This window comes from Phyllobates terribilis, unplaced genomic scaffold, assembly GCF_046119375.1.
Source record: "Phyllobates terribilis strain yellow unplaced genomic scaffold, ASM4611937v1 Scaffold_11__3_contigs__length_659146591, whole genome shotgun sequence".
Lineage (NCBI taxonomy): Eukaryota > Metazoa > Chordata > Amphibia > Anura > Dendrobatidae > Phyllobates > Phyllobates terribilis.
In genome coordinates, this window is record NW_027362771.1 from 262253862 (window position 1) to 262272581 (window position 18720).

General features: G+C 47.0%; 1 protein-coding gene across 2 annotated transcripts in view; it reads right to left on the minus strand.

Moving 5' to 3' along the window:
- FAM185A (family with sequence similarity 185 member A) overlaps nt 1–15747 on the minus strand; it is a 61804-nt gene extending 46057 nt beyond the window's left edge. For both annotated transcript variants that reach the window (XM_073652278.1, XM_073652276.1), the window contains exons 1-3: nt 15117–15747; nt 12019–12128; nt 495–587 (exon numbers count right to left, since the gene is read on the minus strand). In XM_073652278.1, the coding sequence (XP_073508379.1) occupies nt 495–587; nt 12019–12128; nt 15117–15483 (570 nt within the window). In that variant the 5' untranslated portion in view covers nt 15484–15747. The remainder of the gene's footprint in view (nt 1–494; nt 588–12018; nt 12129–15116) is intronic.
- Nucleotides 15748–18720: the final 2973 nt, after the last annotated feature.

Genomic DNA, 18720 nt, shown 5'->3' on the forward strand with positions numbered 1-18720 from the left:
ACTCAGGGATAGACCAGCAAAGAAAATGCTGCCACCATGTCTTCCTGTCTTCCCTTGTCTTTGCACAGCGATTCTGCTGCCGGATGAACATCGCAGACAGCTCTGCAAGAGAAGGTACAGGACTCTGTCTAGGGAAACACTCCTCTCTTCTCTTGGGGGGCTGTCAGCAATGTTCATCTAGCTGCCAGCACCCAAAGAGACATCCCAAGGTACAGCAGAGATGAATACAGTGGAGACATAATCAGGGATGGTCCATCCCAGGACAGGTCACGGGCAGTGGGGGCCACATGTATCAGACTTTCCACAAGGATCTCCATGAAATTACGGTGGCGCCAGAACACAGAAACAGCAGCACTGTGCATCAAAACAGGGGCACCAGATATGGTGAATATAAACTAGGCACGTACAGACAAAATGTCATTGTGTGGTGGAGGACTGCTTCAGTATACAAGACTATAATCCAATCCATCCATATAAGAAGTGAATATACTTACACTGTGAGCCAAAGCATGAATATCTACATTGCCATGGACTGTCCCCAGACATACCACTTTGCCTCCCTTTGTACGGATGTGAACATTCTGTCCCTAAAATGTAAAATAGCAACACGTGGACACAAGTCAGAAGAGAAATACAGAGGTCAATAAAAAAAAAAATTGATCAAAACAGATTTTTTAAGCATGTTTTGAATCTGTCAGATATCTGTGATATTTACATTTTTTACATTTCGGTCTATACTAGAATAAGTTATTACTTTCAGAGAAGACAAAGTTCTAAATAGGGCCTTACCACAAAAACAGTAGAACAGGAAAGGGAGAACGACACAGCCACTTGATGATAAAAATGTAAGTAGTCTTATTCAGATTCCATTCAAAGGATAAAAACATCATCATAAGATTATGACTAAGGGCTCTTTATATGTATCACATTGTACCACATCATTTTTAATATTTTTTATCATCATGTGGTTGTGCTGTTTTGCCTTTACAGTTGTACTTTAGTAAGGTAATTCTAAATACACTTAGTCTCTCCTAAGAGACCGTGTGTAAAGACAGCTCTGGCTCCTTTTTAAAGTTCTCAGGCTGACTGCACGAGGGCCGGGTCCCCAGTCCCCGACTGCATCACCAGAATAAACGGCCCTCCTTTGACAGTCATCACAAAACTGGACACCAACTCCAGGGTAGTGCAGGACTTTAAAGCAGTTCTTAGGGTATGTGCACACTGTCCGGAGCCGCCTGTGGCCCCGACACAGCAGAATAGCCGCCGGCTTCCACTCGTTTTATGCAAGTGAGGGGCGCCATTTATTTATTTATTTTTTCACCTGTGGACTTTCCTCATAGAGGTTAGTCTATGGGAAAAGCCCGCACACAGGCCTGCCGGAGAAATTGACATGCTGGGGTGTGGAAAGACGCGCCACATGTCAGTGTCTGCAGCTGAGCCGCAGATGCATAGTGGACATAGGATTTCTAGAAATCCCATACACTATGCTGTAACAACTGGACGCTGCAGGTTTGATGCTGCATAACACGCAGCGTCAAACCCGCAGTGGCTCCTGATCGTATGCACATACTCTTATTCTACAGTGCTTTAAAAAGGTGGCAAAATAAGGCGCCTTAATGACCTCTATAAATGACCTCTCTCATTAAAGGTTTACCTTTGAAAAATATCAAAAACCAGAAGCCACTTTGATAAAACAACAAAAACTATGTTCATCTGTTCTTTCCCCTGCCGATCCAGCACAAAACCTCCAGCAGTGTTCTTACTCTTTGTTTGCAAGAGCATTAACGCTGCCACAAATCAGATGCTTAAGAGGTCATTACTGGCATCATGGCTTCCAACACAGAGGTGGGATCCTCCAGACCAGAGGCCTCTGATGGTCTCAGACCAGGAGCTGGTAAACAATGATTGGGTGCCCACCAGAGCTTCTGCACTGGATCACATACAGTTGAGCATTATTTACCGTAATTATTTTACTTCATGTCCTTTTTTTTTTTAATTTAGGGGCTAAATAGAGTAGTTACTTACCGGTAACGAAATTTCTCGGAACCCATGACGAAACCACGGAGAGAGGGGATCCACCCTTCAAGGACAGGAAACCTACAGATAAAAAGGGCGGCACCTCTCTCCCGCATCAGTTGGTTTACAGAGCACCGAGAGGACCGCCAGGTTAGTAACACCAAATATGGCATTTTTATTTATATATATTATATATGTATATTTTTTTTTTTCAGACACACCCTGTGACTAAACAACAGGTAGTAACGATTGTGCACACCCATGTGTAAGAAAAAAGGGGAGGGAATGTACGGGTGCCGTCATGGGTTCCGAGAAATTTCGTTACCGGTAAGTAACTACTCTTTCTCTTTCCCCATGACGGCACCACGGAGAGATTGCAGAGCAGTGAAGATTAGGGAGGGACCACCGCTTCCAGAACCCTTCTGCCAAAGGTAAGATCTGAAGACGATGTTAGATCCAGCCGGTAGTGTTTAAAGAACGTGGAGGGAGAAGACCAGGTCGCCGCTCTACATATCTGTTCGATTGAAGTTCCGGCCTTCTCCGCCCAGGAGGCTGCCACTGCCCTCGTCGAGTGAGCCCTTAAGCCCACCGGCGCTGTTTCCCCGCTTGAGGAATAAGCCAGGGAAATGGCTTCCCTTATCCACCTTGCCAGGGTTCCTTTGGAAGCTTTCTGTCCCTTCCGAGATCCCTGGAAGCACACAAAAAGAGCCCTGTCCTTCCTACACTCCCGTGTGGCCTCTAAATATTGCATAATGCACCTCCTGACGTCCAAGGTGTGAAGGGCCTCTTCCCCCTTGTTTTTTGGGGCTGCGCAGAAGGAAGGGAGGGTAACCTCCTGTGACCTGTGAAAAAGGGACCCCACCTTAGGAAGGTACGCAGGGTCGGTCCTAAGCGTCACTCTGTCGTCTAGTATTTGTGTAAAAGGGGGTCCTGCGGATAGTGCTTGGATGTCACTAATGCGGCGAGCCGAGGTGAGGGCTACCAGAAGGGACAAGGTTTTAAGGGACGCTTCCCCTAGAGGTTCAAAGGGGCCTCTGGTCAGGGCTGAAAGAACAAGATTTAAATCCCACGGAGGAGCCTTCCGGGAGGGGATGGGCCTGGATCTATGAGATGCTCTGATGAACCTGGAGACCCATCTATCCCTTGCCAGGTTGCAGTTATACAGGGCTCCCAGAGCTGCCACCTGAACCTTCAGCGTGCTCGTGGCCAACCCCAGCTCCAACCCCCTCTGAAGGAACTCCAGGATGGTAACCACGGGGGCCTCCCCCACTATATCCGTACCTGCAAAGGAAAGGAATTTCTTCCAAGTTTTCCCGTAGAGCCTAGTAGTTACAGGTTTCCTACTCTGCAGCAAGGTAGAGATTAGATTGGGGGAAAACCCTTTATCCCTCAAGAGTGACCTCTCAAATTCCAAGCTGTCAAGTGCAGGTTTGTTACCTGCGGGTGGAGTACTGGACCCTGAGACAGCAGGTCCGGAACTTCCGGAAGGATCCAGGGGTCGGAGACGGACATGATCCTCAGCCAGGAAAACCAAGGCCTTCTTGGCCAGAAAGGGGCGATCAGGATCGTATTCGCCTCGTCTTCCCTGATCTTCCTCAGAACTGCCGGAATGAGAGCAATCGGAGGAAAGGCATATACTAGCTGGTGGCCCCATGGAATCAAAAAATCGTCTAGTGCTACTGGGTTCCCCCTGGGGTCGATCGAGCAAAACGTGTCCACCTTTTTGTTTTTCCAGTTGGCGAATAGGTCTATACATGGGATTCCCCAAGCCCTCGTGATTTTTTTGAACACTAGCTGGTTCAACTCCCACTCGCCCTGTCTCAACTGGGTCCGGCTTAGGAAGTCCGCCGTGACGTTCATTGACCCTTTTATGTGCAGAGCTGATAAGGACTCTAGATTCCTCTCTGCTACGTGGAGGATGGAGCTTGACGCCTGAAGAAGGGAGATGGACCGGGTACCCCCCTGGTGATTTAGATATACCACCACTACTCGGTTGTCCGAGAACACTCTCACGTGGTGACCTTTTAACACGTTTAGAAATTCCAAGAGGCCATACTTCACTGCCAGAAGTTCTTTCATGTTGGAGGAAGAACCTTCCACCCCCTTTGCCCAGACTCCCTGAGCCACTCGGTCCTCTAGATGAGCCCCCACCCCCTGGGGCTTGCATCTGTCGTCAGAATCTGGGGTGACGGTATTGTCCATGGGACGCCCCTGCCTAGATTTTCTTTCTTTGTCCACCATGTTAGGGAAAGTAAAGTTTTTGAGGATAAGGTCAGTCGACCTTCTAAGTGCCCTCTTAGAGATTTTTCCGCCCTCAAAATCTCCCATTGTAAGACCCTGGTGTGCAACTGAGCCTAGCGGACCCCCGGGATGCAGGCAGTCATAGAACCGAGGAGGGACATTGCTCCCCTTAGTGTCATAACCGGATGCTTCCTTACATAGGACACACGGGCTATCATATTTTGGACTTTCTCTTCCGGAAGACGGCATTCCTGACTTCTTGAATCTAACAGGATACCTAAGTATTCCTGTAGCTGAACTGGCTCCACTCTGGATTTTTTTAGATTTAGAAGCCATCCCAAACTTGTCAAAGAATCCATGACTACTGCTAGCTGGTCTTTGCAGTGGCTGAACGAGTTGCCTATAACCAGTAGATCGTCCAGGTATGGGACTATCAGGATGTTTCTCTCCCTCAGATGAGCCATGACTTCCGACATCACTTTCGTGAAGACTCTGGGGGCTATTGCTAACCAGAAGGGAAGGGCCCCATACTGGAAGTGTCTGATTGTGCCCCTTATTGGTATAGCTACCCTCAGGAATTTCTGGTAGTCCCTGTGAATGGAGACATGATAGTAGGCGTCTTTTAGGTCTAAGACCGTCATGAAACAGCCTGGAAACAGTAATTTCACACAAGTTTTTATTGACTCCATCTTGAAAGGTTGTATATTTAGAAACTTGTTTAATTTCTTCAGGTTGACGATAGTCCTGAGTGTACCATCCGGTTTCCTCCTGAGGAATAGTGGGGAGTAAAACCCCTCGCCTGCCTCCTGAGCTGAGACCTCCTGCAGGACTGCTCTGTCCACTAGGTCTAGGACTTCCTGTTCTAGAGCCAACTGCTCTACCGCTGAGGACCTTACGGGGGTTACTGTGAAATTTCCTCGGGGAGTGGAGAGGAACTGGAGTTTTAGCCCAGATTTTATCAGGCCCAAAATCCAGCCCACATTTGAAATCTTTTCCCAGGCTGGGAGGAAATGGAGCAGCCTTCCCCCCACCTGGGGCTGCGTTTCATTGGGCGGACTTCTTGCTGTCACTAAAGGGCCTGTTGAACATAAACCACTTGGCTTTCTTCTGTCTCCTATCTTCCCACCTGTCCTGATCTTTGGGGGGCCTCTTTCGCATGAATTTTTTGCTCCGAAAACCCTTCCTGAATGATGAACCGGAGAGGACCGGAAATAGTTTTTTGTCATCCCCGGCTTTATCCAGGATGTCATCTAGGGTAGATCCGAACAAAAATTCCCCTTCACACGGGATGGAGCACAGTTTGGATTTTGTTTGGAGGTCGCCTGGCCAGCATTTGAGCCATAGGGCCCATCTAGCTGCATTTGAAAAACTCCCTGCTCTGGCTGCCAGTCTGACAGAGTCGGCTGAGGCGTCCGCCAGAAAAGCCGCTGCGCCTTTCATCACAGGGATGGCCCCTATAATATCCTCCCTTGAAGCCTTGTCTTTTAGCTGAGATTCCAGCTGGTCCAGCCAAACCATCAAGGATCTGGCTGTGCAAGTGGCTGCCACTGCAGGTTTTAACCCCCCCCCCTGCCGCTTCCCAGGCTCCTTTCAGAAAGGAGTCCGCTTTTTTGTCCATAGGGTCTTTGAGTACCCCCATGTCTTCAAACGGCAGGGAATATTTTTTAGAGGCTTTGGCTACCGCCACGTCAATTTTTGGCGCTTTATTCCAGAAAGAGCATACAGGGTCCTCAAAGGGGTATTTCCTTTTTGGGGTCAACAACCCTTTTCTCTCTGGCTTCTTCCATTCTCTCTTAATCAGGTCGTGTACCTGATCATTAAGAGGGAAGGATCTCTTTCTTTTCTGACCTAAGCCACTGAACATTATCTCTTGGATGGACTTTTTGGGATGAGGGTCTACAAACCCCATGGTGGACCTAACTGCTTTGATTAAGCTATCTGTTCCGTCTATAGGGAAACAGTTACGACCACCGTCCTCTGAAGATGAGGAAGCAGATGATGAACCGGATGATTCAGATACCGCAACTTCCTCATCTGATTTACTAGACTCTGACTCCGGGGAAAGGTGCCTAGTTTTTTTATGCTTCTTCCCCCCCTTTTGGAGGGATTTAAAGGTATCTTCGACTTGTGATTTTACCAGGGATCTGAGCTCGGTAGCAAACTTAGGGGTCTCCTCACAGATGGTTTGCTCGATGCATGAGCTACATAGTCTCTTTTGCCATGTGGTGGGTAGATCTGCTGTGCAAAGTGCGCAGGCCCTGTTTTTAAACTTCCCCGTGCTCTTCCTTCCCTAAGAAGAAAAGAGAGGGGGGAGGGTCCAAATTACAAGTGAACTTTCACGAAGATCACTTACCGCCTATACGAAAGAGAGGGAATACCGCATTCGAAGAGGAACCTGCTCTGGTAGCTGGGTCTTTCGCCGAGGCTGATGCCGTGCCGGAATCTTTGCCACGCTGAGAAGACCTGCCGGACCGACCGCTTCCTCCGTCACCTTCAATATATTGACGCGGAGGGCCGCTGGAGGGTCCTTTCGTGCGTTTCCTCTGAGGCGATGGTGATGGAGATGGTGAGTGGGGCTCCTGGTCACTCATACTGCTGATTTTCACGTATGCCAGGAAGCATTTTTCCTTTGCTTCCCTGGCAATTTAAGCTATGCAGGTGACCGCCCCCTCCCCCTCCAACACCGATGTGGGGAGCGCCCCCCTCTGGCCAGGGCACCGCTGTGTCCTCCATGTTAGGCCTTTCCCGCGTGCGCGTTTGAACTCGCCGCTCCTGCGGCCGCGTCACTACCGGGCGCCTCCCGCGTCACTTCCGGCGCGCGCGCGTGGGGGAGCGTCGGTGTGCGCGCGCACCCGCCCAAACGCCGAATCGCTATCCGGCAAGCATGCGGGGCGCGCGCTGCACAAGGCCCAGACCCTGACCCAGGGCTCAGGCCTACTCCCAACCTGAGCCCTGAGCCTCCTATACTTACCGCCTGGGCCCGACGCCACAGGAGACCGCGGCTTGCTTCGCGTCTCCCTGCCACCAGAGAGGCCCGCTGACCCCAGCTGTGGCGCTTCAGGACACCGCACCAGCCGAGGCAGGGAACCCCCGCTGCCTGAGCCGGACTGGTCGGGCCTGGTAAGTAAAATCTTCTTTCTTCTTTTCTTCAGGATTTCATCCGTAGGTCCCTGTCAAGGACAGGAAACCAACTGATGCGGGAGAGAGGTGCCGCCCTTTTTATCTGTAGGTTTCCTGTCCTTGAAGGGCGGATCCCCTCTCTCCGTGGTGCCGTCATGGGGAAAGAGAAAAAAGGGGTTTTCCTACAAATTGTCAGGCTTCCTATTCCCAGAAAAAGGAACTGGCCATGTGCACAGTGTCAATCTTTTCTAATTCAGAGCTAGTCAGCATATTCCTTTGGCAGTTCCTGTGTCCTGCATTGACTCCTATATAGATTGACCAGGCATGCCTTCCAGATTTCTGCTTGTGAGGCTATGTGCCCACGATGCAGAAATGAAGCAGAAAATTTCTGCATCATTTCTGCATCTCCCTGGCAGAAAAAACGCATGCAGATTGTGCATGCGTTTTTCCTGCAGAATACATGCGTTTCCGCATGCAGATTGACAAGTGCTTTCCAGGCGATAGAATCACTTGGAAAGTGCTTGACAACTAGGTCACACTATATAAATCCATGCAAACAGCATGGATTTATATAGTGTGACCGTAAAAATAAAAAAATAAAGCTATACTCACCCCCGATTCCCCGACGTGTGCTGCAGCGCTCCTTCCTGTCTGGTTCCCGGCATATCGCGAGACACAGCGGTGAAGGGCCTGCGGTCACATGACTGTGACGTCACCGAAGGTCCTTCAGCGCTGCCGGCATGCAGAGAGCCGTCGGAAAGGTGAATATAAACTTTATTTATTATTTTATTCTTTTTTTCACAGGTACAATGGTACCCAGGTCTGAATGAGATTCTTCTCTCCTCCAGAACTGGGTACCATCCGCACATAGAGACGCAGAAAATCAGCTTGTACAAATGTACAGACGCGCATTCTATGCGTCTCAATGCAAGTCAATCGCGGCGCTTCCGCAAAATTAATGAACATGCTGCGGATTTAGAAGCGCTGCGGAAAAATCCGCAGCATGTGCATTGACATTGCGGAATGCCATTGGGGACCATGGGGTGCGGATTACCATGCGTTTTTGATGCGATTCCGCTGCGGAAATTCCGCAGCATAAACACATGAAAAACGCATCGTGTGCACGCAGCCCAACTGGGGTTGAATAGATTAGGATCAAAGAGACCCTTTTAGGGTAATGTGCACATTGTATATTTGCAGCAGAAATTTCAAACACCAAAAACCCATCTCTTGGCAGGAAAAAGGCTGTGTAAAATACACCCATTTTTGATGCGTTTTTATTGAAAAACGCAGCAAAAACACTGAATTGACATCCTTGAAATTTGAAACAGCTTCAAATCTGCAAGGAAAACTTAAGCAGCATGTGATTTCAGAAGTCTCTTTTGCTGGTACTGTAACGCTGCATTGTGCAAATTTCTACTGCAAACACTTAATGTGTGCACCTACCCTTAGTGTTGTAGTCTAAGGACTGTGCATGAGATATCATATTGACAGATTGGCAGATTTGTTGCAAGGAGTTCAAGCCAGATATATGAATGGGGTTTCTTCTGCAGCAGGTGCATGCATTTCTGCAAACCCCATTCAGATGAATGAGGCAATCAAATGTAAATATACCCCTATAATGAAGGTGGGGATCCACTATCCCTTAATGAGCCCACACAACATATGTGCAGTTTTCTACAAGCTGCGTTTATTTCTGTGGTTCTCCCTGTTTATTTGCTTGCAGAACATCAGGCCCCTACTGCGGCTCCTCTCTTTCCAGGATGTGCTTTCTCATGGCTAGTTAGCTGCGCAGTAACCTTTAGCACACATACACACATCGTGGATGCCTTCCAACGTTTGTTTTTCACAAATCTCTTGCGGTGGGTGAAACACGTTCCTCAGCCAGTGTGTGCGATCTGTCACTGCCTGTTCTAATCTTACCCAGAGGACTGCAGAGAGCAAAACTACAGCACATATAACAAGACTCCGTCCTGCTTCGTGTTTCATTGTAATACTACACTGCTCAAAAAAATAAAGGGAGCACTTAAACAGAATATAACTCCAAGTAAATCAAACTTCTGTGACATCAAACTGTCCACTTAGGAAGCAACACTGATTGACAATCAATTTCACATGCTGTTGTGCAAATGGAATAGACAATAGATGGAAATTATTGGCAATTATCAAGACGCCCTCAATAAAGGAGTGGTTCTGCAGGTGGGGACCACAGACCACATCTCAGTACCAATGCTTTCTGGCTGATGTTTTGGTCACTTTTGAATGTTGGTTGTGCTTTCACACTCGTGGTAGCATGAGACGGACTCTACAACCCACAGAAGTTGCTCAGGTAGTGCAGCTCATCCAGGATGGCACATCAATGCGAGCTGTGGCAAGAAGGTTTGCTGTGTCTGTCAGCGTAGTGTCCAGAGGCTGGAGGCGCTACGAGGAGAGAGGCCAGTACACCAGGAGACGTGGAGGGGGCCGTAGGAGGGCAACAACCCAGCAGCAGGACCGCTACCTCTGCCTTTGTGCAAGGAGGAACAGGAGGAGCACTGCCAGAGCCCTGCAAAATGACCTCCAGCAGGCCACAAATGTGCATGTGTCTGCACAAACGGTTAGAAACCGACTCCATGAGGGTGGTATGAGGGCCCGACATCCACAGATGGGGGTTGTGCTCACAGCCCAACAACGTGCAGGACGCTTGGCATTTGCCACAGAACACCAGGATTGGCAAAGTCGCCACTGGCGCCCTGTGCTCTTCACACATTAAAGCAGGTTCACACTGAGCACATGTGACAGACGTGACAGAGTCAGGAGGGAGACACAATGGAGAGCGATCTGCTGCCTGCAACATCCTTCAGCATGACCGGTTTGGAAGTGGGTCAGTAATGGTGTGGGGTGGCATTTCTTTGGAGGGCCGCACAGCCCTCCATGTGCTTGCCAGAGGTAGCCTGACTGCCAATAGGTACCAAGGTGAGATCCTCACACCCCTTGTGAGACCATATGCTGGTGCGATTGGCCCTGGGTTCCTCCTAATGCAGGACAATGCCAGACCTCATGTGGCTGGAGTGTGTCAGCAGTTCCTGAAAGATGAAGGCATTGAAGCTATGGACTGGCCCAACCGTTCCCCAGACCTGAATCCGACTGAGCACATCTGGGGCATCATGTCTCGCTCCATCCACCACAGACTGTCCAGGAGTTGGCGGATGCTTTAGTCCAGGTCTGGGAGGAGATCCCACAGGAGACCATCCGCAACCTCATCAGGAGCATGCCCAGGCATTGTAGGGAGGTCATACAGGCATGTGGAGGCCACACACAATACTGAGCCTCATTTTGACTTGTTTTAAGGACATAACATCAAAGTTGGATCAGTCTGTAGTGTGTTTTTCCACTTTAATTTTGGGGGTGACTCCAAATCCAGGCCTCCATTGGTTAATAAATTTGATTTCCATTGATGATTTTTGTGTGATTTTGTTGTCAGCACATTCAGCTTTGTACAGAACAAAGTATTCAATGAGAATATTTCATTCATTCAGATCTAGGATGTGTTATTTGAGTGTTCCCTTTATTTTTTTGGGCAGTGTATTTCATGATTAATCACAGTGGTTAGAATTAACTATTTATACTCCGGAGTAGAGATAGGCAAATTGATTGGCGGGACTCCAGTCCATCGGCCAGGTCCGTAGTCTCTCACTGCTGGACAGGGGGGCTCGCAAATCTCTTACCTTTCGGAACACCGGCGCGGCTTTTGATTAGCGGAACTGGCACAAAGTCCTTTGTGTGTCACACCACAATGATAATGTTGTGTCATCCGGGCTAATAATAAACCGCACCAAAATCCCAGAAGGTAAGAGATTTGCGAGCCTTTCATCCAGCGGCCTGAGACTACAGACCCTCAAATCAATAGGCCCATCTCTAGTCTGGAGCATTCATGGAGCAGTCCTTCAACTGCCATGAGACAGAGAAAGCAAAGAACAAGCACCAATATACAAGGATCCCAAATCAGACACAGTCACAAATATAAAAGCTTTTTATGGTTGAAAACCCTGGGGTTTTTCAACATAACTAGAAACATGGACCTGCAGTTACAGAACCCCAATAAAACCAACTGGTTACTGCTGTAGGGGGCAGGCGTTACATGTTTTACCTGTGGTGTACAAAGTAGTTATATTAAGTGTGAAGGTTTTTGCATGTTTGAGAAAAACCACAGCAATAAAATGATTAATTGGTGAAATCAACTAGTATAGGTTCTCTAATGCGAGATAACACTCAGCTCAGACTGTCGGAGTTTGTAAGAGTAAGAGTCATCTTAATGTTATCTGATTCTCTCAGATGAGAAAATCACAGCACAAGTGCAGAAAAGATGGAGAACTTAATTTCTCCATCTTTTCTGTGAGCGTACATCGAACTGCACTCTGATAACATCCGAGCGCAGTCCGATGTTTCACACGCACCCATAGACTTGTATGGGTGCCCATGATCCGACTATCGGATGCACTCGCAGCATACTCAGCATGAACCAACATGAGAAAATAATCGCAGATCTGCACTGCCCCATAGTATACCATCGGGCTGAGTGCTATCTGATAAAACATTGCACAGCACTCAGCCCTTTTATGCGCCAGTGTGAGCGAGCCCTAATAATTAGAAAATGCTTACCTTGACAGAATGTAGAACACTGCTCCCTTTCTCCGTTTCTATTTCACAATTGTCGCACTCAATCTTTTTTATGTTCACACTGCCATAACCCATCGTTTTAATGTTCACATCTACAAATAGTAAGGTTGCATGTTAAAAATCCTTATTTTAAAAATCCTTTAAAATAGTAAAGCTACAGAAAGAAACCTTTGCACTTTGCAGAAGTTCTATTATCATTTTCCTTCAGATGTTACATACACACAGGAGGGAGTTGCTTTTCTTCACATTTTTTTTTGTGAATCCCCCACCCCCAATTTACTCAAGGTGTAAAAATAGCGCTGAAAAGACGGTATCCTGAGTGGGTCTGTGGTATACTTCACTGAATATTGCCTCTTTAGTGCTACGGGCTGCTGGGCACATTGGTGTCAGACTCTCATAGATGACCAAGTTATGGTATATCCTTGGTTATCTTGAGCCCAGTTGTCATGTACAGGTCAGTACCATTGGGAAGTGTTTACCTGCTATTTATTTACTGCCATTTCTTAGGGCAGAGCTCTGAACAATGACTCCAGGTAAGTAGCATCATAACATAGGAGTTTAGACTATACGACCTGTCTCATCACAGACTTAGGCCGGTTTCACGCGTCCGTATATTTCCAGTACCGGGGATATCCGTGTTGTGTCACACATATGGCAACCGTGTGCTGCATCAGGATCACACGTACTGGCGCCTGGGAATCAGTGTACAGTTAGTGCTGCTCCCAAGCGCCGGGTGCTGAACGCTGCACTCATCATGGTTACCTGCTGGCGCTGCGATCAGCACCCTGTGTAAAAATAATAATAAAATAAAAAATCCTTATATTCACCTGTTTTAAGTGTCCCCCACTGTAATCCATGCGACCGCTCAGCAGAGGAGCCGGGAAGAATGAGCCGCTGCAGCGAATGGCCCCGGAACTGCGCTCAGTAAGTGACAGGACACCGCTCCTGAGCTCAGCTCCAGGGCCCGCTTGCTGCAAGAGCCATTCTCCCTGGCTCCTCTGCTGAGCGGTCGCATGGATTACAGTGGGGGACACTTAGGACAGGTGAGCATATGGATTTTTTAAATTTTCTTATTATTACAGGTGGACACTGCGGGAGCAGACACTACTACCCTCATCATAGTCCCTGCTGGTGCTGATCACATCGCCAGCAGGGAACCATGATGAGGGAAGCGTTCAGCACCCGGCGCTTAGTAACAGCGCTAACTGTACACTGATTCCCAAGCGCCGATACGTGTCACATGGATGGCATCCGTGTGTGGCACATGTTTACACGGAGGAAAGTAAGCATGTGAAAAAAATAAAATAAAATTGCGCCGCTCATTTGCATAATGAGCGGAAGCCGCGCGGCTATTCCGGAGCGTCGGGGCAGAAGCCGGCTCCAGACAATGAGCACATACCCTTATGCTTCAGTCTCTTCTCCATACTTTGTACTAAATGTCTACCTGCACACACAGGCTGCTATATGGCATGAAATTTGGGAAGAATTATTTTAAATTAAACAATTAAAGGGGATCTGTCACTAGGTTTTTGATGCCTCATCTGAGAGCAGCATAATATAGGAAAAGAGACCCTGATTCCAGCGATGTATCACTTAGTTTGTTGGGTGAAGCAGCTGTGATACAATCAAGAGTTTTTAGATGTAGCAGAGCTCAGAAAGCTAACCCCACCACCACCCATGATTAGCAGCTTTCTGTGTAGATTGTATATTGGCACTATGCTCTAGGTGTCCCTCCACTTGGGGTTGGGGTGGAAGAAAACCTAAGCCTGCGATATTTATTTATATCACAGGATCTTATTACAGGCAATTATGCGTTTGTTATGGGCAGTCTTACACCTACTATATCGAATGCACATAAATTTTTCATAGCAAAGACTTTCCAAGTGTTTCAGCATAATACAATTATACTTGTATTGTGTCTTTTTGTATGTCCCTCATTATGTGAGGTACCTGTTGATTTTATTGTATTTTTGTATGTTTTTTTTTTACTAATGATATAATAAACTTTGTGTTTTATGATGAATACTGTGGCTTTGCATGGCTGACCATTCATTTGGTGTTCAGACATTTTTTGATTTAATGTATAGTACAAAGTGACCTCTTGACATGGGATAACTACTTGGATTGGACTTCTTGTATTGATTTCACTTTCTATTGTAAAGTTGTATTACTGGGGACAATACGGATTTCTGTGGGAAATTGTGCAGCAGCACTCAAGGTAGTGCACCGTCCATACACGGGAAAGTCTGGGTTAGCTCACCACTTATTGATTGAATGTCAAAACCCTTGTGATGTGGCTGCTGCGGGGATCATGTGTCCTGTACATATCACACCCTGCAAAAACATCCTGAACATTGCAGTGCTGCTAACGTCAATGGATGTGCATGTGATCTACAGGACAACTACTGTCCATGTGTGCTATTGATGCATATAGGGGGGCTCCACAGAAGGATGAGCTCCTCTAGAACACTTATCCCACATATGATCTGAGATTTATATTATACTCATAGGGCAGCTCAGTGGTTAGCACTATTTCCTTACAACGCTGGGGTCCTGGGTTCAGATCCCACCAATGACAACATCTGCAAGGAGTTTGTATGTTCTCCCCGTGTTTGCGTGGGTTTCCTCCCACACTCCAAATAGGGAATTTAGGCTGTGAGCCCCAATGGGGACGTGATGATGTCTTTAAAGCGCTGCAGAATATGATAGAAATAAATGTGGGGCATATTGTGGCTGATGTGAGGGGGACAGGGAATAAGTCAGATTATGACAGAGGCAGCATTTGTTACAGAAACTACACTGCAGATTGTAAGGGAATGTCATTCATCCAGAGGCATCTACAGGAAACTGCACCCATATCCACAGCAAAGTCTGCATGGAAAGCAAGTGGATTTTGGAGCAGATTTTTTCCACCAGTTTCTCAGTGTACTCATACATAAAGTGTGACCCCAGGGCATTATCACCCCACTAACTTCTGTGCGCACACAGGTGTGCAGATTCATGTACATATATAGGCTTATACATAGGGGCATATACCCCCCATCTGTGACCACATGCAGGCGCCCCCCACCAGTACATACCGAAGCGCACCGGAGTGGTGACCTCCACACACGTCTGGCCGTCAATGTCCCGGGAGCTGATCAGCACCTGCCTGCTCTCCTCGTCGTATCTCACTTCTATGTTATCCAGGTCCAGTCCCCGGTGCACATTGCGGTCCACCCCGCTCACCATGACGAACACCCGGTCCGCGTCCGGATAGGTGAGCGGGTCCTGGGGTCTCACCCGCACATTACACGGCAGCTTCACCCGCAGGCTGCTCAGCGGGTGCACGATGAGAGTCCACTGCTTCAGGGGCTTATTCCGGGACTCCGCTGCCCAGTTCCCCCAGTGCCGTGTGCCGGCCACCAAAGACCACCATAAACGGCCGCGACATACGAGGGAGACCATTATTGCCCTATAACAGCCATGCAGATACTTCTCTCAGTTTTCTCACCGCGCTGAACGCCCTGCTTCTGGGAAATGTAGTTAAAATGCAGTATAATACTAGGGCTGTAAGGCTAAGCCAACTACAGCTCCCAGAATTCCTAGTCCCAGATGTTAGACGAGGTTTGATAGACTATGTTTACTAGCTGTTGTGAATTATCTCCGCGCGTCAGGTTCACTACGCATGACAGATTTACACACCTCAAAAGAACCCCACTGCGCATGCGGAAATTACACAGCTCGCACAACAGCCCCACTGCGCATGACAGAATTACACACTTCGAACAGTGCCACTGCGCATGACAGAATTACACACTTCGTACAGTGCCACTGCGCATGACAGAATTACACACTTCGTACAGTGCCACTGCGCATGACAGAATTACACACTTCGTACAGTGCCACTGCGCATGACAGAATTACACACCTTGTACAGTGCCACTGCGCATGACTACACTCTTTCTAAAAAGTGCAGTGCCCGGGATATCTGTAGATCTGTTTGTACAGTGCTGATAGTAGCATGCATTTAGATAATGTCCAGTAAATTATTCACAGCAATAGTGAGTAATACTGTCACTTTTATAGTACTAATCCTTTGCTATAGTCCCTATTTTATTCTGCAGGTGTTGTGCATTTTTTAATGCCTCATACAGTTCCAGAGATATGGGCCTTTAAATTTAGTGCTAATTTATGTATCAGGCACTGGCTGTATGATCTGAGCCAGGTATGTTTGACACTGCGATGTTTCAGAGAAAAACATACTTTATTAGCCACCGGTGACCGAGCCACAATGGAGACTAGTCGGACAAGTGGGTCCTTGGCTGCTTCCCTGGAGTGACAGGTCTCTTTATTTTGAGTTTTAAAGGGAACCTGTCACGTCCTAGTTTCTAGCTACACTGCCCCCATTGCTTTGTTAGTGATGCCATGTGCAATGTGCATCACTAACACGCTTTTTTCATTAAAATTGATGCAGCTATAATGATTCTATAACATTTTATTACTTATATCCTACCTGCTCGTTCAGTCATAGGGGTGTGATTCTGCTGTTCGGTCAGGGGCAGGTGCAGCATTCCCTCACTGCTGGCTCCGCCCACGTATTTGAATATTGCTCCCGGCAAGCGCTGATGTTATTGGGGCGCATTTCTACATGTCCGGCGCTGGTCCTGCGCCTGCGCAGTGAGGCTGTGTAGTTCGCAGCTTCACTGCGCATGTGCTATGACCCTCTGGTCCCCGCGCGTGCGCAGTGAGGCTGGTAACCACACAGCCTCATTGCATATGTGCGGGACCAGCGCCGGACATGTAGAAATGCGCCCCAATAACATCAGCGCTTGCCGGGAGCAATATTCAAATACGTGGGCGGAGCCAGCAGTGAGGGAATGCGGTGCTGCCCATGACTGAATATGACAAGCACGCCCCTATGACTGAAAATGAGCAGGTAGGATATAAGCACATTAAAGGTTATAAAATCATTATAACACCACCAATTTTAATGAAAAAAAGTTTGTTAGTGATGCACATTGCATCACTAACAAAGCAATGGGGGCAGTGTAGGTTCAGGTTCCCTTTAACCACTTCCAATGGATGATGCTATCCATGCCATGTTTCATCTCTATATAAAGGTAAAATAGCAATAGGAAACATAACGACAATATCTACTGCTGGGAACCTCCAGAGACGAAGATATCCTGTAAGTGGGGATCTCATAAAATTTTAAAAGACCTAGCACATCCCATAACCAGTCCCCACATGAGCTCACCAAGGGGAGGTATGTGGGTGTAACCTTGATCTAATAAAAAACATAGTTTGAGGTTGTGTATTTTGTCAGCACTGAAAGGTACAGCTTGCTGTGGTTCTGTCCATTTTCCTAAGGAGTCCCTCCCTCTGCTAAGCTCTGAGCCATTTCTGTGACACAGGTTTAGTAATTCTCTTTTTTATCCCTTTTATTTTATGTAATTGTATATATCGTAATAGTCCAATAGAGAGGAGATGATGAAAAGCTGCACTCACCGTTTATGTAAAAATAAGAGTCCTTTATTTCATATTCGGATAAAATGAATGGAAAGCAGGGAGTGCGGGGAGGAGGTGGACAACCTACCATTTATATTGTATCCTACTGATTTATGGATTTAATAAATTTTTGCACTTATTGTGTGCCAGCTCATAGATTGCCATTCTGTTTCTAAATTCAGTGAGTATTTAGCTGACATCGATATAGGCCCTCTAGGTGGACTATTCCTTAAATCTTATCAGGGCCCAATACCTGTCAGGAGCACTTTAATGAGGGATTATTGTTTCTTTTGATATAGGGACTTTCCATCTCCGTATTTTTTAATTGCATCTCTCCCCACATTCCATGCTATTATGTTTTTGTTCATGATGATTGTAATAATAAAATGTACTATTTTTTTTTGCTTAATCCCTTTCTGCTTCTGGATTTTTTCTATCACCTCCTAATCAGGTTTATATTTATTATAGCACTTTACTAATTACTGTTATTGGGCGGGATTTGATAGAGATCCCCTTCTCTTGGATTATAATCAATGGGTAAGTGCACACATCTTTTTCTGTTGGATTCCGCCAAGGAAGTCACATGAAAAACCTATCATGAATCTTTCAAAAGAATGAACATAAGCATTTCTATGTAAAAACGACTTCCTGTTCAGAGTTTTGAATGTCTCTTAACTAGGGATGAGCAAATCCGAACTGTAAAGTTCGGGGTTCATACTGGACACTGTCCGGTGCCGAACTCCGAACAGACACTTTCAACCAGAAGTCTGTTTTACTGTTCGGGTTTGGTGCCGAAGAAAGTTTGTTGAAAGGCTGCAGCGCAACCAATCAACAAGCTTTTAGGCTGTGGGCACTTCCGGAGCCATCACAGTCATAGCAATGTATAAGTATTGTATAAATGCCAGATCACAGGTGGCGCCACTATTTTGCTCTGATTAGAATAGGACATGCACACTGGCACATGAAGGGTTCTTTGAACCCATGATTAACTAATTAGCTTGTTGATCAATCATTGTGAAACTTTTCCTATAAATGTTTTTCTTGTGTTCATATCTTTGTACCACCTGATGAAGATAGTTTGGCTATCGAAACGCGTTGTGGATAGGGCTTATTAAATGGTGTTTAGCCCCAATTCTGTCCTCCAGTGATCAATCCAGCGCTCCATAGACCGCTTTTGTTCCCTTTATATTTCAT